This window comes from Dipodomys merriami, unplaced genomic scaffold, assembly GCF_024711535.1.
Source record: "Dipodomys merriami isolate MVZ:Mamm:240054 unplaced genomic scaffold, mDipMer1.0.p SCAF_44, whole genome shotgun sequence".
Classification (NCBI taxonomy): Eukaryota; Metazoa; Chordata; class Mammalia; order Rodentia; family Heteromyidae; genus Dipodomys; species Dipodomys merriami.
This window is the reverse complement of record NW_027206002.1, coordinates 6,396,338-6,422,036: the sequence shown is the minus strand read 5'-3', so window position 1 is coordinate 6,422,036 and position 25,699 is coordinate 6,396,338. Positions and strand designations below refer to the sequence as shown.

Here is a 25,699-nt window from a genome sequence, read left to right as displayed (position 1 = left end):
GTGACACTAAAGTGATAATAGATGTACAATGAAAAGAACTAGATGATATAATCAGTTGGGTAAGAGTTAAGTTTACCTGAAGCTTTTATTATAAGCATTGACAGAAAAAAAAAAAAACAGGTGAAATATGAAGAGATGACAACCACGCAACAAAACCTGAAAGCACTGTGCATACTTACCCTTTAAGATAGCAAACTTATTTGGGGAGGGTGGCTCACACCTGCAACCCCAGACAGAGATTGGGAATATCTCATTTGGACGCCAGTTTAGGCAAAAAGTTAATGACAAACCTTATCAACCAACAAGTTAGGGTGGTGGCGTTTGCCTATCATTTCAGCTATATGGGAGCCCATAAGTGGAACCGTTGAGTGTGTAGTGACCATCTAGGAGTGAGCCATCGGGACCAGGTAGAGTAGCATCTGCCTACTGAGCCAGAGGACCTGAGTTCAAACCCCAGTACTGCACACACACACAAAAAAAGTAAACATGCCAAATTCTTGGTGGTATCATATATAAAGTGATTTTTTTTAATCTACGTGTGTTTGTGTGTGTGTGTGTGTGTGTGTGTGTGTGTGTGTGTGTGTGTGTGTGTGTTATCTTTTAGTTTCTCATAAATTGTGAGTTGAGTTTCTGGGGTTTTATAATAAGGTAACTTTAAATATAAACTCCTTGTATCACAGAATTGGAAGCAGCAAAGGAATTTAAATACAATTTCTTCAATGTACAGGTCTGGAAACCAAGGTTCAGAGATACAAGTCTGTTGGGACATTCGGAAGCAAATACGGTTCCTCTCAGCCAAGAACACACGTCCCAGTGGCACTTCTGTCCAATCATTAACAACATCATCAACACTTTACACTTGCAAAGTTTGGAGTGTGACTAGATCCTCACAGTTGAAGGTGATCAGAAACGTTTATAGGCCTCACCGGGCAACTCTGGATCTACAGTAGGTCTAGGGACAGTAGGCCAACGCTCAGGGCTCGAAAACGATTTTTAAAAACTACAAATCCCAGAGTGCCGCGCGCGCCACGGGCGGAAAGCCCGGCACTTCCGGTCCACGCAGCACTTCTGCCGCCGCGTCTCGACGTGTCACCGGCGGCGCCGCGGCTGTGGCCAGGGGAAGGATCTGGACTGAGGGGGCGACTTGGAGGAGGCGGCGGCGGCGACCCCCACCCACCCCTCACCCTTTCCCCACCCCGTGTCTGACCTGGACCTGCCCCGGCACGGTAGTGTTCCGCGGTCCGTGGGGAGCAGGACAGGGAGACGGCGGCCCGGCCCGCGTGGGGCACGATGTTGAACATGTGGAAGGTGCGGGAGCTGGTGGACAAAGCGTGAGTATCGTGGCGCGGGGGGGGGAGCAGTTGTGACCGAGGCCCACGCGGGGGACAGAAGCAGGAGGAAGGGGAGCCGGCCCTGCGCGGGGGGGGGTCCTCCGCGTCACGCCCCCCCTCCCCGGCCAGCCCCATCATGGCGGCGGCCGGCTCCCTCCCTGGCCTGGGCCCTCGTCCCACTGGGCAAAATTGGGCCTCCCCCCTTCCCACGCCACCACCCCCACACACAAACACACACACGCCTCCAACCATCCTCTTTACCCCCCCCCCTTGCCGGGCACTTCCTTTCCTTGTCACCCCCCACCCTCCACCCTACCCTACTCTACCCTACCCCCCAACCTTGAATACGGATGCCCAAGGCCAGAGGACAAGGGGCAGGCAGTCTGGAGCTGGGTCACTGTCCCGCCTTGGACTGTCCTGGTTTCTTCGCTGGCAGCAGGAAAGCTTGGGGGGGGGGGGATTGGGGTCACCCTGCTCTCTCTGTCTTGTGCATTCTGTGTCCATCAGGATGTAGTACAGAAAGATCGTGAACCTGATCGGGTGTGTGTCTTGCACCTTGCTGCACTCTTCTCTCTCCCCCTCCCTCCCCCCCACTCCCCCACCCCCCCAGTCCTAAAGAAACTGAAGTGTTGGCTTGGGTTGGTAGGTGTAACAAGTGGCCTTTGTGGTCAGGCTGAAGTTACTCAAGAGGAGGCTCACCCGGTCTTGATGTTTTCTAACCCGAGTGAGAGTTGATCGCTATGTAATAATATCGCTTCTTGTGATTCTTTTTCCCTCTAACTTTTCCCCTGTGCCTCGTTTCTTGATGCACCACTTTTAATTCCTTTAAATTGAGACGTCTATGTTACCTTTAAAAAAAAAAATTCTGGGTGTCTTGTCTCATTGACCTTTTAACTTCCCTGACAGATAAAATAACCAATACGTACTAATCTCCTTCAAAATTGAAATTACTTTAGGATCTTAGTACACTGGGAAAAGCTTGGTATTTAAGCTGGGTATATCTGCTGTTTAACAGTAAGACCTTCTAGGCCAGCAGGAAATAAAAGTTGAAGAATTTAATCAGTCCTTTTCCTTTTGGGTTTTAGTGGTTGTGCAATAATTGTAAGAAAAAACAATTCATCTGTGCCGCCACCACCCCAACCTAGAATCAGGAAGTGTGGATAACAAACTTTTCTTGACTTAAGCTAACAAATAATTCCAAGTGGTTTGGATAATATATCAGATGGACCTAGAGTTTGACTGAACTGTTAAGGGTTTGTTGGCTACCAAGAAAGCACTAGAGTAAGTGCCCAAGGAGTGTGGGCTTCAGAACCCACAAAGCTGGGTTCAAGCTTAGTGACTATGGGCAAGTTACTTAACCTTCCAATACCCCAGTTTTCTCTGGTGAAAAATGAAAACACTGGTACCCAGTGTTTTTGGGCCAAGGACTTAGATTGTCTTTAACAACTTTAACACAATTTATCAGTGTACTTCTAAACTCTTAGCAGTGTCTGCACTTAAAGGAAAACCACCTCATTTAAGAAAGAAGCTCCAAGCTTGAGAGGTGATTTATTTGCTTTCATAACGTTTCTTTATAATTTACTCATTTGACCATTAAGCCTTTAGATACTTATTTGGAGCTGTGGTAGTATTTATCCACCCTTTGTTTTTGTTGGTCAAAGATAAAATAATGGCTCTCTTCCAGATCCAGTTCCTTGGTTATTTAATGTTGCATAAAGAGCAGGATACCAATAGCTTAGTTTTAAAAGTCAGATGAGGTCTCTACAAAGCTAACTCTTTATCTCTGAATCAGAGGATAACAGGAGAAACACCTAGTTTTAAAGGACTGCATTTGTGGTACTTAAAGAGGTAAGAAGGCTGCACATTCTTTAGAAGACATTGAGGAAATAATTCTGCCAAGGCTGCTCCTTTCCGGTTTGTCAGTATCACCCTGATGCTCCTCTTTACAATAAATTTGCCATGCAAGTAGTTACCACCTCATCTAATGGAAGTGCTGTGGTGAAAATAACTTATTTCTGTTGACTATCATTACTGTCCATTATAGGCTCCAGCAGGTTATTGAAACACATAGAATATGGCCACCAAGAACTTGTCAAAGCTTTCTTGCTGTCTGACATTAAGATCAGGACATGGCAATGTTGGACTGACTTTGATGGCAGTGTTGGACTGACTTTGATTTGCACCTTTCATTGGCAAAAAAGGAATACCTTACCTAGATGTAAGTGTCTTGCAGAACCCTGGACTGTGGCACTGTGTCCATGGAGACCGGACACCTTATGGTTCCATAAGGAAAGTGACAGATCCCTAGAATGGCTGGTTGAACAGTGAAGTGAGGAAGCAGGTTAGGACTAAGGGCAGCTCTAAGTGGGTCCATAGAGTGATAGCATGGAATGACCACTGGTTAGGGACTTTGAAGAAGACAGGTTCATATTCAAACACTGACCTTTTAACTGGTAGTATGTTTGGTTTGAAGCAGAATGACATAGATCTCCAAATTGGGATTCCTTATCTATAAAATGAGAAGATTGCAATAGCATAAGACCTGTTTGAGGTTCAGAGGGTGTTTAAAGAAATGAGTTTCCATCAAGGAAAAATAATTTTAACTAATATTTTAAAACAGGAAAAAAAATTGGAAAGTAGTGTCCTTCAGAGATAAGGGCTATGAGGCTGGGGATGCAGCTCGGTGGTAGAGAGCCTGCTCACACGTGAAAGGGTCAGGTTCAGCCCCCAGGACTGCAAAAAATAAACCGAAAATGCTAATCAATAAATGTTATATTTAAATGCTCTAAGCCAAAAATAAGTTCAACCAGTGACTCAGGAAAATGAGAATTTGCAGTGTGTACTCCTGTCCAGTGAGACTTCAAAAGAAATATATATACTCTTTCAAAATGTGTTCCCTGACTGGAGGACCCTTGGATTCAGTATGGCAGCAGTTCTTAAGTATAATGATGCATTCCACACATTGGCTTTGGGCATCTTAAAGTGAGGAAGGAAGGAACAAATGAATGAACGAACTAAGGGGATCTTTTCCACAGTTGTTGCATTCCTTGGTAGTTTTTTTTGTTTGTTTTTGGTCAATTGTGGTCCTTGAACTTGGGGTCTACATGTTGTCCCTGAGTTCAAGACTAGCACTCTACTACTTTGAACCACAACACCACTTCCGTTTTTCTGGTGGTTAATTGGAGAGAAGAGTCTCACTGACTTTCTGCCTGGACTGGCTTTGAACCACAATTCTCAGACCTCAGCCTCCTGAGTAGCTAGGATTACAAGCAAGAGCTACCTGCACCTGGCACCTTGGTAGTTTTAAATGGATCTGTTCAGTTATGGAACTGAGAGGAAATAGTTAAAGCCCAGGCCAGCCAGAGTTTGGGATGGTAGCTTCCTCTCACACATAGCTAGGCCAGAAAGGATAAATGGCACCACTTCCACTGGCTGGCAGCAGCTTGACTAGTGTCAGTCATCTGATTTTTGAAGCTGGAGTAAAATGAGATACAATTGTAATCTGTAATCTCACCATGGTACCAACTGAAAGTTGCTGCAGTTCGCTTATATTTTCCTCCAGTCTTGGAGATTGTAGTGAAGTTGGGAATTGCAGTGAAGGTGACAGGGTGGTGGGTCCGGACTGTCCTTTACTGTGCTAGCCTGACCAGCCCTTCTTTTTCTTCCTTATGGAGCTGGCATACTGTGTCAGCAGCCCTTCTTGTGACAGGTCCTAAAGTATCAGCCATGAATAATCCATTTTATATTAATTCTCTTACTCATAGCTTGCATCTTCCCATTAGTTATTTTATTGGTGTGTATTTGTTTACATTCCTAGGTATTCAACTACTTAAGAAGCATAGAGGGCTGGGAAGGTGGCTCATTGGTAGAGCGCTTGCCTTGCATGCCTGAGGCCCTGGGTTCGATTCCTCAGCACCACACAAGCAAAAAGAAAAAAGCTGGAAGTGGTGCTGTGGCTCAAGTGGTAGAGCCCTAGCCTTGAGCCGAAGAGCTGAGGGACAGCGCCCAGGCCCAGAGTATAGGCCCCACGACCGGACCCCAAAAAGAAAAGGAAGTGTAGAAGCTACTGTTCTAGTCTAACCATCCTTACTGGGAGAAACTTGCTTTCCTAAGTGTCAGTTTCCTCAGTAATTTAACAGATAATACATGACTTGCATCTTGGGTTAGTACTGTATTTGCTGAACTTGGAAAGTGCAGTATCTGCTTTCAAGAAAAACATACCACTGTGAATATGCCACAACACAAAAGTATCTCTGGTTTTGCTATTCTTTCTGTGGCCTTTGCCTATCTTACCAGTAAATCTCTGTTCAGTTTGCTTCTTGGAACTTGAAAGCAAAAAGAAGTTGACTGTCAGCTTTCTAATCTTCCTAAAACAACTTACTCTGAGCTCATCATTGTTATTGCTGAAACAATGAGTTAATTATCTTTCTTGTCTTCTGGTAACTGGATACAAGTAGATATTAAGAATTTGATTCTAAAGAAAGATGAGTTAATATCTTTCCAAAGAAAGATATTAAGAATTTGATTCCAAAGAAAGAAAAATGCAGCATTTTTTTTTTTTCAGTTGGTCGTGGGGCTTGAACTCTGGGCCTGGGCGCTGTCCCTCAGCTCTTCAGCTCAAGTGTTCTACCACGTCTGGCTTTTTCTGCCTATGTGGTGCTGAGGAATCAAACCCAGGTCCTCATGAATGTGAGGCAAGCAAGCACTCTACAACTGAGCCACCTTCCCAGCCCTTCCAGCATTTCTTGAGGGTGATTTTCTGTATTTACATTAGTTTATGGAATGCTAGTTGTCAAGGTGCTTTTTACTGTAAACATTTATTGGTTGGATGTCTGGGTTTGAACTCAGGGCCTCACACTTGTGAGGCAGCTGTTCTGCTACTTGAGTCACTTCCTGGGTCCTCAGCATGCTTTTTAAAAATACTTACCTGCCTCTTAACGTTTTCCTGTGTCCTTTAGTTTTAGTTCATAAGTAGCTTTTTATCCCTCTACTGATACAGGCACTTAGCCTTTTAAGTGTCACTTACTAGTATCACTTACTACTGCTACTAAAGTATGGCATGATAGTGGAGTCGTTTCTGCATTCTATTATTTTCCCATGTGTTTACATTGTTGGGTAATTTAAGAAAAGAGAAATCATGGACAGCTTAAGTAACTTTCGTCTCCTAGGACTTTTATTGTTTCACCTTTTACACTCAGATGTATCATATCACTGGAATATATTTTTAGCTTTTATTATGCAAAAATTCAAATATATTTTAAAAAATGGAGGAACAATAGCCACGAACTTGCATGGGCCCAGATACACTCACATCTCAGTCCTGCAGGGGTTGTACTCCCAGCTACCCACCTTGTTACATTATTTGGAAGCACATCCCAAGTACCATATCACTTCATCTGTCAATAGCTCACTTCCTAACAGGTAAAGATCACATTATTATGATCATAACAATACCGCTATCCTCTTTTAAATAAAAGGTGATTCCTAATTTCAAACGTCCTCTACCACTTTAGCCACTCTCTATTCCTATTTTGCCTGGAGTTGCCCTCTGGCTTCAGTGTTCCTTCCTATACCTGCTGCTAGCTGGAATTACAGGTATAAGCTACTACTCCTGGCTTGTTTTTTTGAGATGGAATCTTACTAACTTTTTGCAGGAGCTAGATTTGAACTTCAGTCCTGACCCCAAGTATCTGGAATTAAGGTGTGTACCACCATACCTGGAAGAATTCTTTTTTTTTTTTTGGGGGGGGGGGTCTGAACTCTGGGCCTGGGCACTGTCCCTCAGCAATTCAGCTCAAGGCTAGCATTCTACCATTTGAGCCACAGTGTCACTTCCGGCTTTTTTTTTCCTTTTTGCTTATGTGGTGCTGAGGAATCGAACCCAGAGCCTCAGGCATGCAAGGCAAGTGCTCTGCCACTGAGCCACCTTCCCTGCCCAAGAATTCATTTCTTAATTGTTTCATAATTCTTTTTTTTTTTTTTTTGTGCCAGTCCTGGGGTTGAACACACCCAGGGCCCAGGTGCTGTTGCTGAGCTTTTTGCTAGCACTGTACCGCCTGAGCCACTGTACCACTTCCAGCTTTTTTGGTATTTGATTGGAGAGAAGAGACTGGTGAAATATGTAACTTGTGCACCAGGGTAAGATAGGGAAACAGGGATAAACAAAGGAAGGGATAACACTGGCCAAACAACAACAAAAACTTCTCATTACCTGAGTTATGAAATGGTGACCTTTCTGTACAACACCTCAAAAACAACAACAATAAAGTTTATATATATTTATATATATGTATATGTGTGTGTGTGTGTGTGTGTGTGTGTGTGTGTATATATATATATATATAGGTATATATAGGTATATATATTTCCCCTCCCCCTGCCTGGGCTGGCTTCAAACCATGATCCTCAGATCTCAGCCTCTTCAGTAGCTAGGAATACAGGTGTGAGACACCAGCATTCAGCTTATAATTCTTTTCTAATGCTTCTGATTGGTACACACATTTCTTGATTCTATATTCTCCTCCTCTTATACTGGATAAGAAATCTGGGCTGCATACATACTAGGCAGGTGCAACAGCTGAGCTCCCTCCCCAGTCCTGTCTCCATTTTTTTTTTTGTCGGTTGTGGGGCTTGAACTCTGGGCCTGGGCACTGACCCTCAGCTTTTCAGCTCAAGGCAAGCACTCTACCACTTGAACCACAGCACTACTTCCGGTTTTCTGAGTGGTTTATTGGAGATAAGAGTCTTCCGGCCTTTACTGCCCAGGTTGGCTTTGAACCACAATCTCAGATCTCAGACTCCTGAGTAGCCAGAATTACAGGCATGAGCCACCGGCTCCCTGCTCCATTTTCTTAATCTGTAGGCTCAAACTATACTTGTTTTTTCTTCCTTTTGCTGCTTATCTGTTGAAGAAACTGGATCATTTGTATTTCTTTCTATCTAGATTTAGTTTATTGCACTCCTATAGTGTTATTTAAATGTTTCTCTCCTCTGTATTGCCCATAAATTGGTATTTATATCTAGTCAGTTAATCCAATTCAAATTCCAATTCGGGGGCAGGAGTCTACTGAACAAATTAAAAGTTTTTTGTTTTTTTTTGTTGGTCACAGGGATTGAACTCTGGGCCTGGGCGCTGTCCCCGCGCTCTTCAGTTCAAGGCTAGTGCTCTACCACTTAAGCCACAGTGCCACTTCTGGTTTTCTAGTGGTTTATTGGAGATAAGAGTCTCATGGGTGTTCCTGCCCGGGCTGGCTTTGAACCTCGATCCTCAGATCTCCCTGAGTAGCTAGGATTACAGGAGTGAGCCACTGGAACCGGGCTAAAAGTTTTTTTTTTATATATATACTTCTGATATTTATTATAAGAATTACACAATTTCTGGGCCACCATATTTAACTTTTTATTCTTTTTTGAACACTATTTAGCCTCATTATGTATGCCTGTCCATCTAGGTATTTATAGTAATTTGCTAGCCAGGTACCTCCAGAAAGTGTTTAAAGGATCTGGGAAGCCAGTAGTGGTTCAGAGATGAGAAATTAATAGAAATGTTAGGACCTTACTGACCAGCAGTAGTCCTGGACATTAGACTGGTATCTGATTTTCCTTCTTTATGAAACAAATGATGATACTTTCTACAAGCTCATGAGGATTAAGTATGAAACCCTTAGTCTTGTGCTTGACATAAAGTAAACTCTTGGAACAAGTTATTGCTACAGTGTTATGCACAGAATAATCAGTAACACAAGCAAATCAAAGAAGTACAATGAAAGAATAAAGATTGTTAGATTATTTACAAGAGTATTAGAACTGTGCGGTAAGCCCATAAACTCAGTATTTTCATTGGACATTTTTCCCTAAACCTTTTTCCTTAGTCTTTTTGTTATTTTTGAGACAAAGTCTCACTGTGTAGTATAGGCTGACCTAGAACTGTGTGTCCCCCAGGCTACCCTCAAAGTCTTCACTCGCCCCCTTCCTCCCCCAGGGCTAGGAGTACCAATGTGCATCATCACAAGGCCCAGCCTTTCTCTTAAAACAGTAGAACTAAGTTGATCTCTTAACTAAAAGAACAGAAAACTTACTTAACATACTTCTGTTGTATGTATCTTGTGTTATTACAAAATCAGAAAGGCTTTTTTACTTTAATTGTAGGTCATATTGCAGAAATATTCTTTTGAAAGACATGTTGAGGAATATAGTCTTTGGAAAGACTTCTTGCAACTTCCACCTGTCAGTTTTTGCACTGTTTTGTTCAGCTTGTTTTCTCAAGCTGGAAAAAAAAATACTGCTAATGTAAAACATTGCTTTCAAAACAAAAAAATTTTACTTGATGAATGCAAATTGGAGTTGACAATTTATTCCTAAGGAACAGAATAATACCCTCCAAAATACATGATTCCATATCCTTAGCCTCTAGCAGTAAACGAACAGTCTATACTGTAAAGAGAGAGGATGCTGCAAGAAGGACTTTCTGACGATTCCACCCACTCACCCAGATTGGCAAGGTTATCTTTTGCACCTGTAGCCTGAAAATTAAGTACAGGTAAAGGAACATAGCATTCCCATATTGGAGCCAATATGTAGCCAGTAGGACTTTTGGGTAGATTAAGCTAATGAAATTTGAAATACAAGTGATTTTGTTCATGTGCTATCATAACCTTACATGACTTGTACTTCACTTAAGAAAAATCTAAAGCTTTGGGCTGAGAAGGTGGCTCAGTGGTAGAGCGCTTGCCTTGCATGCATGTGGCTCTGAGTTTGATTCCTCAGCACCACAGAAAAAAAGCCGGAAGTGGTGCTGTGGCTCAAGTGGTAGAGCGCTAGCCTTGAGCTGAAGAGCTGAGGGACAGCGCCCAGGCCCAGAGTTCAGGCCCCACGACCGGACCCCCCCCCCAAAAAAAAAAAAAAAAAAAAGAAAAATCTAAAGTATCATCTTTGGCATCATTTTGGGTGTATTCAAATGTTGCTTATAATTCTAATTGAAATAGTGTTAGTAGCTTTCACACAAACTTACCATTATTCTTTAAATGTGCATATGAGCTTTTGTGCTGAATATTTCACTCAAGAATTCTCATCCACATAGTCACATTTTTTTCTAGTAGAAAATGATATAAAAAGTTTAGTTTCCTGTTTTTCTTTATTTTTAGTAAGTCTTTAAGAAAAATGCAAACAAGCATACTGTGCTTTTTCTGTTAACTTTCGTCATTTTTGTCTTCTTTTTTATTTTGGGTTTTTGAGACAAGGTCTCATTTTGTAGGTCGAGCTGGCCTAGAACTCTCCCAATCCTCCTGTGTCAAATCTCCCATGTGCTAGGGGCCTGTACCATCAGCCTTAACTGACTTATCTTTTCTTTCTTTTTATTTCTTTGTTTGTTTGTATGTTTTTTAAGTACTGAGGTTTAAACTCGGGGTCTGTGCCTCTTAGGCCAGTGTTCTACCATGAGCTATATCCCCAGCATGATTTGTCATTTTTAAATTGACATATAATTGTATGAGTAAAACTATGTGTTATTTGCAGTTAGGCTACTTAAATAATATCCTTAGTTTGTTGAAGTTTGCTACTAAATGGGGTTTTGACATGTGGCTCATTTCTCATGAAGCTAAATAAAAAATTTAACTATATAATCTACCCTCCAGACAGCGGAAGAATGGTTCTTATTAAGTTAGCCAAGTGCAAATGGCTCATACCTATATTCCTAGTTACTCTGGAAGCTGAGACCTGGAGGATTGCAAAAGCCAAATGGGACAGAGAAGTCTAGAAGACACTTTCTCCATTTAACCAGCCAAAAGCTGAGCTGGAGGCATGGTTCAAGTGGTAGAGTGCCAGCTATGAACAAGCTGGTGGGTCACACCTATAATCTCACATGCATAGAAAGCTAAGATTTGAGAGACATGGTTCTAAATCAACCTGCATAGGACTCCTTATTTTCAGTTAACCAGCAAGAAGCTGGCACTGGAGGCATAGCTCAAGAAGAAGAGCATCAGACTTGAGTGAAAAAGCCAGGTGAGAGCTCAAGGCCCTGAGTTCAAGCCCCAGTACAAGCACCGAAATAAAAAATAATAGCTGGGTACTGGTGGCACGCCTGTAATCCTAGCTACTCAGGAGGCTGAGATCTGAGGATCACAGTTCAAAGCCAGCTCAGGAAGGAGAAAATTCCGTGAGACTTCGTATCTCCAATTAACCACTAGAAAACGGGAAGTGGCGCTATACTTTAGCAGTAGAATGCTCGCCTTGAGCTGAAGAGCTGGATAGTGCCCAAGCCCAGAGTTCAAGCCCCAGGACCGACAAAAAAAAAGACCCACGACTGACAAAAAATAAATAAAAATGAAATGAAAAGGCCAGTATTAATTGAGCCCTTGGCCATGCCAGAAATACAATGGTACTCTTAACCTACGATTATCTGATAAGGGAACTGGGTACAGGAAGTCCAGGAGCTTTAGAAACTAAGATAGGCTGTCCAGATAGTTCAGATTTAAATCAAGATTATCTCCTTTTAGAACTTTTTTAGTCTTTTTTATACTCTACCAAAGTTCATCAGAACCAGTAGTCTCCTGTGAGCAACCTACATAACTTTTAAAAACTTCTTAATCCATACCTCTATGTTGTGCTCAGTTGATATGCTTGTAGTACTGTTACATTAATTTGATTCATACATACCTTTATAGAAAATTCTTTTTTAATATTTTTATTGTAAAGATATTGTACAGAGGGGTTACAGTTACATGAGTACGGTAATGAGTACATTTCCTATTGAGCATTGTTAGTCCCTCCTTTGTTTTTCCCCTACTATCCCTTCTCTCCCCACCTCCCCAACTCCTCCCTCCCCACGCCCAAGTTGTAAAGTTAGTTTTCAACATAGTATCTTGAAGCTCTTTTTTTTTGGGGGGGGGGTCCAGTCATGGGGCCTGAACTCTGGGCCTGGGCGCTGTCCCTCAGCTCTTCAGCTCAAGGCTAGCACTCTACCACTTGAGCCACAGCACCACTTTTGGCTTTTTTCTTTTTGCTTATGTGGAACTGAGGAATCGAACCCAAGGCCTCATGCATTCAAGGCAAGTGCTCTACCACTGAGCCACCTTCCCAGCCCCCAACATAATATGTTGTACATCTCATTGTTACAATGGGTCAACCTGTATCCTTGTTTCAGCATTTCATTATTTATGGATCATTAGAAATAATTTTCCTTAGACTCTGCCTAGATACTATATTTTGGCATAGGTTATAAATAGTTAATGTTATTCTATAACAAAATACTTTGTGGCTATCCTTAGTCAGAGTTTGGAACGGCCATGAGACAGATTGTAAGGTTCTATGTGTGGCTCATAGCTCTTGAAAGCTGTACATGATAAAGAAACTGAATGGGTTTAGAATGGTATGATGTCCATATTAACCTCAGAGAGATTAGAAAACTCCAGTGCTGAACATAGTATCTTGAAGGAGGAGAGCCTGACATTTAAAGTGTGTATTTGGGCCGGGCATCAGTGGCTCATGCCTGTAATCCTAGCTACTCAGGAGGCTGAGATCTGAGGATTGAGGTTCAAAGCCCAGCCCGGGCAGAAAAGTCTGTGAGACTCTTATCTCCAATAAACCACCAGAAAACCAGAAGTGGCGCTGTGACTCAAGTGGTAGGGCGCTAGCCTTAAGCTGAAGAGCTGAGGGACAACGCCCAGGCCCAGAGTTCAAGCCCCATGACCCCGCACCCCCCCCCCCCCCCGCCAAAAAAAAAAAGTGTGTATTTGGGCTGAGACAGGGCTGGAGTAGTGCCAGCCAAGAAAGCCTACAAGTGGCTCAAGGTCCTAATTTCAAACTCCAGTGCCAACAACATTTAAAAAAATTATTGTGTGTGTTTGCATATTTTCCTAGAGGAAGGTAAAACAAAAAATAAGATGTCAAACAATAAAAATTTGGAGACAGGTCAAATGAGGGCGGTTGAGGAGAACGCATTTCATGAAGTTCCAGGCTTAGGTAACTGACACCAGCAAATCCTTCGTCATAAAAGAAAAGAGGTCCAGCAAGGTGCTGGTTGGTGGCTCATGCTTATAATCTTAGCTACTCAGGAACTGAGATCTGAGGATCCCAGATCAAAGCCAGCTCAGGTAGGAAAGTCAAAGAGCCTTTTATCTCTAACTACCAAAAATAAAGCTGGAAGTGGAGCTGTGGCTCAAGTAGTAGAGCTCTAGCCTTGACCCCAAGGTTAAGGACAGACTTCAAGCACTAGGACCGACACAATTTTATTTTATTTTTTATTTTTATTTTTTTGTCGGTCGTGGGGCTTGAACTCTGGGCCTGGGAGCTGTCCCTCAGCTCTTCAGCTCAAGGCGAGCGCTCTACCACTTGAGCTACAGCGCCACTTCTAAATTTTAAAAAAGTCAAATCATTCAAGTTAAATAATTTCAAGTATAGATTTTTTTAAAAAAGAACTTGAAGGAGAAATAAATTTAAAGCTTTCAAATTTTCAGTAGTAAGGTTCTAGAAACTTTTCTTCATGTTAAAAAAAAGTTGAACCTCATTTGGGGATTTGATCGTGTGTTTGAATGTAGAAACTGGTGAAAAATCAGAAAATGGTAGCTTAATTTAAACACAGTGTCAGTATAGTTCACAAAGATGGCATCACAAACCACTGTTGGTGTATAGAATTTTTCGTTTCTGTTGCCTTAGGACTTTTTTTTAGAATTATACTCCATTAGTGTTGACATTTGACAGTACATCTGCATTTAACAGTAATAATGGAAAAAACATTATAGCTACAATACTGAGCATTTGTGTCTACAGAGATGTGATTTTCACACATTTATCTTGTAGGGTGTCTCCTTTTCTTCTCTTAGAAGCTGTTTTTTTAAGGGTTACTGATTTTGTGACTTTAGGCCTGTTTTTTCTTCTGAGGGGTAGGTAACAAAATTCTTTCGACAAAACTACCTTAATGTTTCACATAGGGTGCCACCTGTGTCAAAGATAGCTGACTGCCAGTGGGCCAAAGCTGATCACATTTCTTTGGGTTTTGGTTTTATTTTTAAGTGAGTAGTGTTAGGATTATTGAACAAGGAATCGTCTACTTCTGTATAAAATGGGGACAAAGCCTACCTTTCAGGACTTGAGAGAATTAAATGAATTGATAGATTGTGGGGACGTTTACTACCATATTCTCCATGTTTCTTTTGCTTCTTTAGTCTTGCCATTGGGAGATAGCCAAAAGACATAACAAAAAAGTAAAGCATTGTTTCAGCTTAGTTCTAATTAAGAGAAATTAAAATGCTGGTATATTTTTAGAAAAAATTTAAATCTTTTTTATCATGTCAAATTTTCACTGTTTAAGTTATTTTAGTGGCTCTTTTACCGTAGTTGCAGAAATTAGAATTAAGCTGTATAGTGAAAATAAAATTCTTAAGCTGTATGCACCTTTGAATACCTTGGACATTTGATCTGCCTTGTGGAGCCATTTTAACATGACACCTCCTTATAAGAAAAACATCAGTTTGCCCTCCCCCCCCACTCCCCATTGTTTTAAAATACAAATTCAATTTACTGAAAAGCAAATCATCTGTGCAAATGGTCTTAATAAGCTAAAAGTCATATTTCATAAAATTAACCATTTTATACTGTTCATTTTAGTGGCAGTTCATTATAATGAAGCAGTTTCCCCCCCAGTACCAGGGTTTGAACTGGGTGCCTTGTGCTTGCTAGACTAGTGCTCTAGCACTTGAGCCAATGTTGCAACCTTGCTTTTTTTCCTCCCTTTGGTTGGTCTTGGGGCTTGAACTCAGAGTCTGGGTGCTGTCCTTGAGCTTTTTTGATCAAAGTTAGGGCTCTGCCACTTTGAGCCACCATTCCACTTCTAGTTTTCTGGTGGTTAATTGGAGATAAGAGTCTCACAGACTTTTCTGCCTGGGCTGGCTTTGAACTTTTATCCTCAGATCTCAATCTTCTGAGTAGCTAGGATTATAGGCTTGAGCCTCTGCCCTTTGGCTCTGCTTTTTTTTTTTTTTTTTTTTTGGTCGGTCATGGGGTTTGAACTCTGGGCCTGGGCTCTGTCCCTCAGCTCTTCAGCTCAAGGCAAGCGCTCTACCACTTGAGCCACAGCGCCACTTCTGGTTTTCTGGTGGTTTATTGGAGATAGGAGTCTCACGGTCTCTCCTGCCCGGGCTGGCTTTGAACTGCGATCCTCAGATCTCAGCCTCCTGAGTAGCTAGGATTACAGGCGTGAGCCACCAGCGCCCGGCTTGCTTTTTTTTTTTTTTTTTTTTTTTTTTTTTTTTAATGTGCAGGACTTGGAACATGAACTCAGAGCCTGGGCACCAACATTGAACTTGGTCAAGGCTAGCACTGTATCACTTGAGCCACAACTCCATTCTCCAGTTCTGGCTTTTTTGGTAGTATAGTGGAACTCAGAGTCTCTTAGACTTTTCTTGCCCAGTCTGGCTTCATACAGTGATCCTCAGATCTCAGCCTTCTCAGTAGCTAAGATTATAGTCATGAGCCACCAGCGCCTGGTTGCTGGAGAAAACTAATGAACTTTTCTGCCTGGACTGATCTTGAACTGAAGTCCTCCAGATCTCAGTCTCCTAAGCAGCTATGATTGTGGTTGTGAGCCTCCAGTGATGGGTTAAGACAGATTTCTTGTAAAACTTTGTTTTTCATGTAATGTACCTGGTACCTTAGACATTCAAAGCCAAGATTCTTTTTTTAACTTTATTTAGCTTGTCACTTTAGCTACATCCTAGCCCTTAAAATTCTATTTTGAAATTAAGGTTTCAAGAATAGTAAAAAGGTACCTCAACCCTTTACCCATATGCCCCAAGTTTGACATATCTGCTTACCATCCTCCCCCTTTGTGGATCTGTGTACTTGTACCCTGTGGTCCATGGCCTATGTGGTGCCTGCTTGCCTCGGTACTTCCTGTGCACTTCCTGCAAACAACCATTATTCCTTCCCACAGCCACAGCCTGCTTATCTCTTGAAGAAATGTGAGTTCTTTCTCGCCCCTCTTGGAGATGGTCAGTTGTCACTGCAGAACAGGAGTCCATCCAGGACCATGTATTATATTCAGTAGCCATGACTGTACATCAGCTAAGAATTCCTTAACCTTTCTTTGTCTTTCATGGCATGGGCCATTAATGACTTAGAAAACTCACTCTGTCAACATGTTGTCGGTTTTCTCTAATAGGTAATTACTGTTAATTCTCATTGCAACAAATGGTCTTATGTGGAGCCACGTGGAGACCTCTCCTCAAACTGTCACCAAAGATATTTCTTGCTTGAACCAACCAGTCTTTGCTGTGTTATAGCCAAAAGCAGTGATACCCCCCTGGCAGCTCTACCATGCTCTCATGTTTATAAGTTGAATACACTCAAAAGCCATCATTGTCATTATTTTCCTGCCTCCTTTCCTCCCTCTGGGTTTTATGTCAAGTTATAATCTATCACTGTCCTTATTTATTTTGATATTCAAATTATGCCAGTAGGAGCCTCATAAAACTGTCCTGTGGCCTTTTTAAAAATACATACTTTTACAGCTTCTGATTATACCGTATTTTCACTGCTTCAGTCTTTAATCAGCCATTTTCCCACAGTCCCGGGACTGTGGGACAGGTTTTAAAAATAGAGATTAGATAGTTGATTATACAAAGAGGTACTTGTCATAATTAAGTCATGGCTGGTACTTGTTAATATTTAGGATTACTTAATGGCTCACAGAGTTGACAAGGGACAAACAGCTATTTGGAAATGCGGTGTTAATATTTTTCCTTTTAGTAATATAAGTTTTGCTTTTACATTTTTAAATCTTAAGATTTATGAGGAAGGCTGTCTCTCTGTTCTTTTTTCCCTTCCAGAATGCAACTTGCTTCCTTAAATTAGTTCATTATAAACAGACAAAAATCAAAGATCATTGTTTTGATTGTGTCAATAAAATGCTCTCATAGAACCTATTCTTCCTAGTATTTCCTGTTAGTCTTACACTTGTAATGCAGGTATTTTCATTGTATTGCAGTCTTTAGCTCTTGAATTGTTTATACTAACAGCTGATTACTGAGCGATTTAAGGTCAATGATGGCAGCACTATTCTGATTAAGATGCTGGGTATTGGCACTTTATTTAGCAAACTAATTAAAATACCTTTGTGAGTTTATAAAAATAAGTATTGAAGCTAGGTATTGGTAGTTCATGCCTGAAGTCCTAGCTAGGCAGAAGGCCAAGATCTGAGGCTTGATATTCTAAGCCAACTTGGGCAGGAATGTTCATGATATTCTTAACTCCAGTTAACTTCCCAAAAAAAATCCAGAAGTGGTTCAAGTGGTAGAACACCCACCTGGGACAGTGCCCAGGCCCTGAGTTCAAGCCCTAGGATCATCACAGAAAAAGTATTGAAAACTGCTAATATCTCAAAATATGGACTCTTGTACCTTACAAACTGAATAGAGTTCATTGAATAAGAGATCTTTTGACTTAAATTGGGGGGAAAAAAACTGGATGTATGTTGAAAGTAGCATTTTCCAGCAATTAAAAACAACAACAACAAACTTACAGAGCTGGCTGCTGGAGGCTCATGCTTGTAATCCTAGCTTATTTAGGAGTTTGAAATCCAGAAACTAAGGAGTCAAAGCCAGCCAGGGAAGAAAGTCTGCAAGACTCAATCTCAGCCTCATAGCTGAAGCCTGAGAGACGCATAGGTCACACACTTGCCCTCTGTACAAGGTGCATCCAAGTCTTTAGGCTCCTGCACCTCATTTGTGGGCATTTTAAACACAGATCTTCAGTGAAAAGCACAAAGTATGGAAAGCATGCTGCCAGAAGACCACAAGAAGGACACTTTAAAGAATGAACGCAGAGCGCAGGAGTGTTAGCTTGTTTGACCTCCGCTGGGAATCTGTGCAGTGGGCTAGTCGAGGTTTTCTACTGCTCTGCATGCACGTGTCCAGGACTAACCACAAAGCACTGTGAATGTAGAAATTTGGTGTAGACAAATTTGCCAGCACGGAGTTCACAGATAGTGAGTATCAGCTCTACTTTTGTTTATTTAACAAGTCAAATAATTAAAGAGCACAGCAACTTGAAAGTTGGATGAACAGTGAGTCACATTGCTCCTAGCATGCATGAAAAGGGGCCCAGGCACCTAGCTGCATTGAGGAATGCAAGCGGCCAAGAAGAATGAGAAATGGAAACTATGGGAGAACAGAAAGCCTGAACAGCTTTCCAGCAGGCGGTCCCAAAGCCCTCAGCTCCTTTCCTCTTTGCTTTGGACCCTCTGGGTCCATTCTGAGACGAGCTTGTGACAATCCCAAATCTCTTCCTCCTCTTCTTCAGTGTCTCTCGTCATTGTCAGACACTAGAGATTGAAGAAACTTTTCAAATCAAATCGTTAATGCTCTTTCATACTTATCCATCATCTTCAGACATTTTGGAGAATGAAGAAACATCACAAACTCTATCTTTTTGCTCTCTTAAGTGTATCCGGGTTAACCTGTGGGCTGCGTGTCAGGTGACAGACCTTTTGTTGGAACTAAAGAAATCTGAAACCTAGCTGTCCAAGCAGCGCTTCTGTTCTCCTAGTTTTCAGGCACATGAATGGGTCAGCCCTTTTCTGTGTTCTTTCAGGCTTGTGCTGTTTTAGATATCAGTTTTACCACCTGTTTTTCTGATGCCACATCAACAGGTTATTTTTAGGGTTCTTTGACAGGTAGTTCTGTGAGCCTCAGACCCCATATCTGCCATGAAGGAATGAATGAAAAATAAACTTCCAGGTACCAGTTCTCCTTAGCAGTTGTCCTATGCTGGATTATAGGTTCGAATATAGGTTCTCGTCTTGTTTTTAGTGGTACTCATTTTCAGCTATTTGACCATTATTATTTAGTAGCAGTCTTTTTTCTTCCTTACATTGGGTCAGCAGGGGGCTACTTACCATGACTATCAAGTTCAGCAGTGAGAGAGCATATTTACAGCATTTTTAGGTTGAGGCCATTGAACCTGAAAATAAGAAATGTCAGAAAACTGCTGAATTGTCTGTCTACATGTATCATTTCATTTATTCACCATAATGATAGCAATACATAATGTAGGGACTAACTAAGGAAATTGAGGCACGTGATAATTAATTTGTGCATCTAGTAAATGGGTGCATTCCAGACACCAATTTGGGTCCCAATAATCTTATTAGATTATTGATCAATTAATGTATGTATTACTTCGCTTTCATATAAATATGAAACATAAAGCAATTTAGGAAAATACATAAATGTATATTTTTCTTTAGTGTTTTAGAATAGTCAAGCTCCATTTTAATGTCTGAAAATGGGCTGCTATGAAATGGGTTACTTCGTTTCTAACCACTGAAGCAGTAAGGAAAGGGAAGTAATTTTATAGTTGCTTCCTCCCATAGGTCATAATTTAGTCGTGGACATCAGGATGTTTTTCTTGGCTTATCTCACTCATACAGTTTTCCTTGCACATCTGTTACATAAATTACTAAACTTTTTCCTTGAAAACTTGCCAGTTTAAGTCATTCTTAATAGCGATCAAGATGTTGGTCCCTTTTGGAAAGAATTAAATGAGAAACTTTAAGCAAAGAAATTCCACTACTATCCTAGTTTTAAGTTGTTTTGGATTAATTCCTATATTTTTATTGAGGCATTAAAATAATTATACATTGTACCTTGTGTTTCCCCCCCCAGAAAAGATTTTATGTTGGGTTGTAACCATTTAATGAGTTATATAAAGTGACTTTTTTAGTTTTTCCATCTGTAAGTTTTTATCTTTTCAGTGTCATTGTACATGTCCATGCTGGTTTACCATTTGGCACTAAAGTTGTTGACTCCTTTAATGCTTCCTCATTTGAGATAATAATTTTTTTCTGACCTTGAATTTTATACGAAATGATTTTTATGGGATTTTTGGGGGGAAAATTCCTAAGGTTTATTACTTCTGCTACTTATACTTTGGGGACTTTTATAGTAAGTGATGAATATATATTGGTTGTTAAGAATCTCAAAAATTTAAATGTGAGCTTGGTTACTTTTGCCTTACCCAAACTGTGGTTGAATCAGTGGTAGAGATTTTCCTGAAATCTGATAGAAACTTTTCTATTAGCAAAGGAACAGTATTTCTTTAATGTATAGGTTAGAATTGTAGGGCTTTGGAGTGCTGATTTTTTTAAGCTTGAAATTTTCAGGTGATGACCATGTTATAATTCAGTCTAATGGGCACTTTTAGAATATGGGGGGGCCACTGTAAATACTGGTAATGAACACATGAATCATCTGTCCTTGGCAAATTGAGCATTGGTATTGTTTAGACACCATAGTCACCGTGTGAGGGGGGAATTTAGCTGGTGTTGACTTAAGTATCAGTGAGAATGGGGGGTTGGCTGTATGAAGCCAGGTCCTCTCATTAGGGAATCTCTTCCTCCTCCTGCTGGCATGTCTGGAAGCCAATGCAGAAGCCAGTGCAAGCACTGTTGGAGCAGCACACAGCTTTACACAAATAAACCATGATGCTTGTAAAAAGCAGTGGCTCAAAATGACTTTGTAGTAAAATCTTGAAAGCAGGAGCAGCGTCATGTGCTCAGTCCCTGTTTTCTTCCTCTACCTTTGCAGCCTAACATTAGTCCTTTAATACTGCTGAGCTGCCCAGCCATTCTTCATTTACCTTTTCCTCTCCAGTAGAACATTTTTATGTCTGTGTACGCTTGAAGAAATTAAAGTAAAAGTAAAAGCCTGGAAATAAAAGGTGGTTGTTGGTGGTGGTGGTAATAAAAGGTGGTAATAAGAAATTTTAAAATAATTAGAAATTTTTGTAGCATGAGCTTTTTTTTTTAAGTTATTGTCTACCTGTTTTAAACTGGTATACAGTAAAAAAAAAAAAAAATAATAATCGTAACATTGGTGTTACCAGAATCTTTTGGTTTCAAATACTACAGTGAAAGGAAATGAAAGTCCAAAGTTCTGTATCCCGAGACTCCTAACCTTTAACAAGGAGGGCACAAAAACGGTCGCCTGAATGTTTGGCAGTGTGGAGCTACAATTTGGTTTTCAAATCAGAAGTTTCAGTTCAAGATTGGTGCAAACCCAAAGGTCACTTGTTACATTATAGTGTTATCACAGGAGTACATAACTTACTGATATTATTCTATTAATTTGTCAGACAAACAGATTGTATTGGAATTTTGTTTGTGTTTGTATTTTGCCTACTAAGAAAACAGAGAGCCCCCTCTAGTGTCTGGAATAGCCATTCTTAGGATGTTTTCTGTCAGTCATAGAAGTTTAAAGAAAAAACTAGTTGCTCTTTCCTGTTATATACAAAATGTTTAATTTTTTCCCTTTTTGTGGAGATGGTGTTGTTTTCCCTTTTTTTTAAAAAAAGGTTACTGAAATTATGAATTAGGCATGGATTAATATGGGAAAAGTTCACAGTGCCATTTCTGCCTTTTGAGAAATTGAGGTGTTTTGTCTTAGATTATGTTTTTAAATTAATTTTACTTATTTTTTGATTATGTGGTACTGAGGAATTGAACCCAGGGCCTCATGCTTGCCAGGCAAGTACTCTGCCACTAAGCCACATTCCCAGCCCAGCTTGTTTTTAACGACCTGGAATATGGTCACACTATTGAACATTAGTTGTGTTTGGTTTTAGTTTATGCTTCTTTCTGAATTAAATGAAGCTTGAAAATAGCCTTGTTTTGGAATTTTTTTTATCAGATCTTATCTCGAAAGAATTCTTTCTAGTTTCCAATAGCAATGATTTCACTCAAAAATAGCTTTAAAACAGGGCCTGATTTTCTTTGTGGAAGTGTTCTGTTATTTTTGGTTATTATAGTTTCTGTAGCCATCGTTGATGTGCTTTATAACTATATTACACATTCTAAGAGCTCTTTTTGTTTTTCTACCAAGGAAATATGGAGATTCTTAACTCATTGGCAGTCTGCCACTCTCCCTGTACACATACCCACTGAGGGCCTTCACCTTAGAAATCTTGTGAAGGGTTGCCGAAGTAGGGCATTCTCATCTGACCCATGGGCTTCTGTAGCTTGAACAAGGAAGTAGTGTGCTGAAACTTCAGCATTTATGGAGGCTCTGGGGAAAGTATTTTATATACAGGGACTGGAGATTAACTCCTTTCATCTTGTTCTCCAACAAATTAAGCAGTGAAAAGATTTTCAAGTACATTCTTGGTGATGAAATGCTTGGGTGAATTATATCCCTAATTGCTATTGTTCATTTTCACAGCTGCATTTTGACACTTAACTGCCTGATCCATACATTCTTTAGCCACCAGGATAAACAAAAGCATTCTGAAACCCATCACTGTGGGCATCTTAAATTGCAAATCTGTTATTGGCTGCCATGCTTTTATTTTGGTTCCATTGTTGATAAAATCAGGGGGAAAATCACTCTTCTACATTTACACAAAGTTGTTGTCCATAGAGTTAGTTTTATGAAAATTCATTCAATAATAGTCTTAAATCTTGAAAGGCACTAGAGATTATGGATTTATTTTGGCCTCAGGGAAATGCTTTGTATTTATTTTATCAAACTAGTTGGCATTTTAGGAGTAAGTTTTCTCCAGGGTATGAAAGAAAATACTAGGATTTAATTTTTCCTTCTTAGATAGAACAGTATTATAAATCTAAAAGCCAGATTTATTTTATGACTTGGCAAGTCGTATTTGTTCATAGTTAATTGTTCATTTAAAGTTTGACCTAAGCCTGCTTATAGGTCTTTTCCCTAAGGTTAAAGAAATTGGAGGAATTGCTGTGACCATTCTAAAGTTAATATTTGTATATCTGAGAGATTTGAGTACTAATTTCAATGAAACCTCTCTTATTTTAATAAAACAAGAACATTTAATAACAAAAGCAAAAGGGAGTATATATAATAGTTACCAATTTCTGATTTTTGCATTATAACTAATTTCTTGTTGAGGCAGGGTCTTAATATGTAACCTCTATCTGGCCTGGAACCCAGAATCCTCTGGCCGCAGACCTCAGTCAGCCTCCTGAGGGCTGAGATCTGGCTAAGATTTAATTTTAAGGGGAAGATTTGAAATACCCTATTTTCTGATGTCTGTTATAATAATTGTGCAATAATAATTGGAGCTTTAGATAGAAAATGAATTATGTCATAATTTTAGTCCTTTTTAAATTCTTCTCAAAATGCACTTGAATTCTTAGATTCATAGCAGCATGACAGAGTACATTTTAACAACCAAAGACTTTGCAATCTCATGTCTTAATTTTTAAGATACTATTTGTAAAGCTAATTCTTAATAAATATTAATTTAAAAATGTTCGTAGTAGTTATAGGATGTCTGTCAGCTATTACCAAATACAACGAGATAGTCCTGTGGGTGATGTTCTTGTTTATTTCTACTTTATATTGGAGGAAATTAATCAACTTCTCCAAAGGTCACAAAGTGTTGGAGATTTAGAGTCAGATCTTTCTGCCTTTGGTGGTACTGGGGCTTGAACACTGCATATTTCATGCTGAGCCACACACTTCTAGGCCTAGTCTGTGTTCCTGACCATTATTGACATCTTAAAAGAAAGTTAAAAATGCCATCTCCTGGTGGAATGTATTACGTGACCATGTGACCATGTAGTGACATGGAAGATAAGTATGATGCTCTAACCATTGGTAGAGCACCATAAACATTTTACCATTTATCTGAATTATCATTTTTTAAAAACAATAGAGATCAAGTTCAGTGTTATATAATTTTTACTTACTCTACAAAATTTTTGTGAACATGAAGCTTGAGCCTGAATGTAAACCGAGTTTGATCAGAAAACAAGCTACTTAGTTTCATTTCAAAAAAAAAAAACTCTAACATATCCAGTGTCCTTTATTTTTTTTTGGGGGGGGGGTGTTGGTGACAGTCTTGGGGCTTGACCTCAGGCTGGGCCCAAGTGCTATCTCTGAGCTTTTTTGGCTTAAGGGTAGTACTCTGCTATTTGAGCCACAGTTCCACTTCTGGATTTTTGCTGGTTAATTGGAGCTAAGAGTCTCAAAGACTTTCATGTCTGGACTGGCTTTGAACCTCCATCCTTAGATATCACCCTTCAGAGTAGCTAAGATTATTGGTGTGATCCACTGGTACCGAGTCCTAGTTTCCTTTTGAATTTAACTCAAAGCCAGTTTTTTTGTTTTTGTTTTACTGGACTTATGCCAAGACCAATGTAATTTCATATCATAGTTTTGAAGGCTATTGCAGTCTTCTTAAAGGTGACTTAAATGTGCTATGTAGTGTCCTTGGGTCACTAGTGCACAAAAGATGTCTCCTTCCCCTCCCTGTAGAGGTAGCTCGTTAGGACACCCAGTAGTGTCATTATTAAGTTTTCATGTGTTTCTCAGTTTTGATGCTAATCTTTGTGCGTATGTGTGTACATTTTTTTTTCTCTGCAGCACCAATGTGGTTATGAATTATTCAGAGATCGAGTCTAAGGTTCGAGAAGCAACGAATGATGATCCTTGGGGACCTTCCGGGCAACTCATGGGAGAGATTGCCAAGTAAGTGATAATTTGACTCAGCAGTGCAGAAAGAATCAAGGTATCTTTACACAGAAATGTGAAATTTGCTTTCAGTTTTACACCACTTAGTTGCCAGATGAAATTTTTGCATAATTATTTAGATAGTAATATAGAAAGTTTTACCTAAAATCCATTTTCCTTAAAAATCAGCTCAAAACTTAAAAAGTTTTGGTGAAGTTTAAGAATATATAGCTTATTATGATGTGAATTTTGAAGAATGCATATAAAACATTTGAAGTAAAATTATTAGAATTTTTTCCTGATGAGTATCTGGGCATCTATGCCAGAGAATAAAGAATTTGCAGTGTCTGCTATTGATTATTGGAGCTTACAGATGTGCTATGTGTTATGTAAAACATGGGGAAAACATTGTCAGAAGTATGTGATCTAAAATTTTTTTGCATTGACCTTATTTTTTAAGCACCTAATGGAAACTTAATAACTTGGAACAAGCCTGCCATCTACTGTCAAAATTAACATATTGCACATGCTTAAGGACAATTACCCTTTTTTTCAGGGCTACATTCATGTATGAACAATTTCCAGAACTTATGAACATGCTTTGGTCTCGAATGTTAAAGGATAACAAAAAGAATTGGAGAAGAGTTTATAAGGTATGAAAATAGCCTGTTTGAATAATTCTCACATGGTGAAAACACTTGCCTACATGTAAGGCTAATTACAGAATGAACGTGAGATAAAACAGTACTTTATAAAACACCTACTCATAAACCATTCTTACTATAAAGTGTTTAAAATGTTAAAGACTTTTATTAAAAGTTTTCACACTAAAAATGTTTGTGCATATCCAAAGTAAAGAATATCTAATCATGAACATATGTAATGCATGAGCAGTTAAGA

The 25,699-nt window shown here is 40.0% G+C and overlaps 1 protein-coding gene across 2 annotated transcripts in view; it reads left to right on the top strand.

Annotated features, from left to right (window-relative positions):
- Positions 1 to 1,061: 1,061 nt before the first annotated feature.
- Clint1 (clathrin interactor 1) overlaps positions 1,062 to 25,699 on the top strand; it is a 49,606-nt gene continuing 24,968 nt past the window's right edge. For both annotated transcript variants that reach the window (XM_069993920.1, XM_069993919.1), the window contains exons 1-3: positions 1,062 to 1,331; positions 24,713 to 24,817; positions 25,356 to 25,452. In XM_069993920.1, the coding sequence (XP_069850021.1) occupies positions 1,291 to 1,331; positions 24,713 to 24,817; positions 25,356 to 25,452 (243 nt within the window). In that variant the 5' untranslated portion in view covers positions 1,062 to 1,290. The remainder of the gene's footprint in view (positions 1,332 to 24,712; positions 24,818 to 25,355; positions 25,453 to 25,699) is intronic.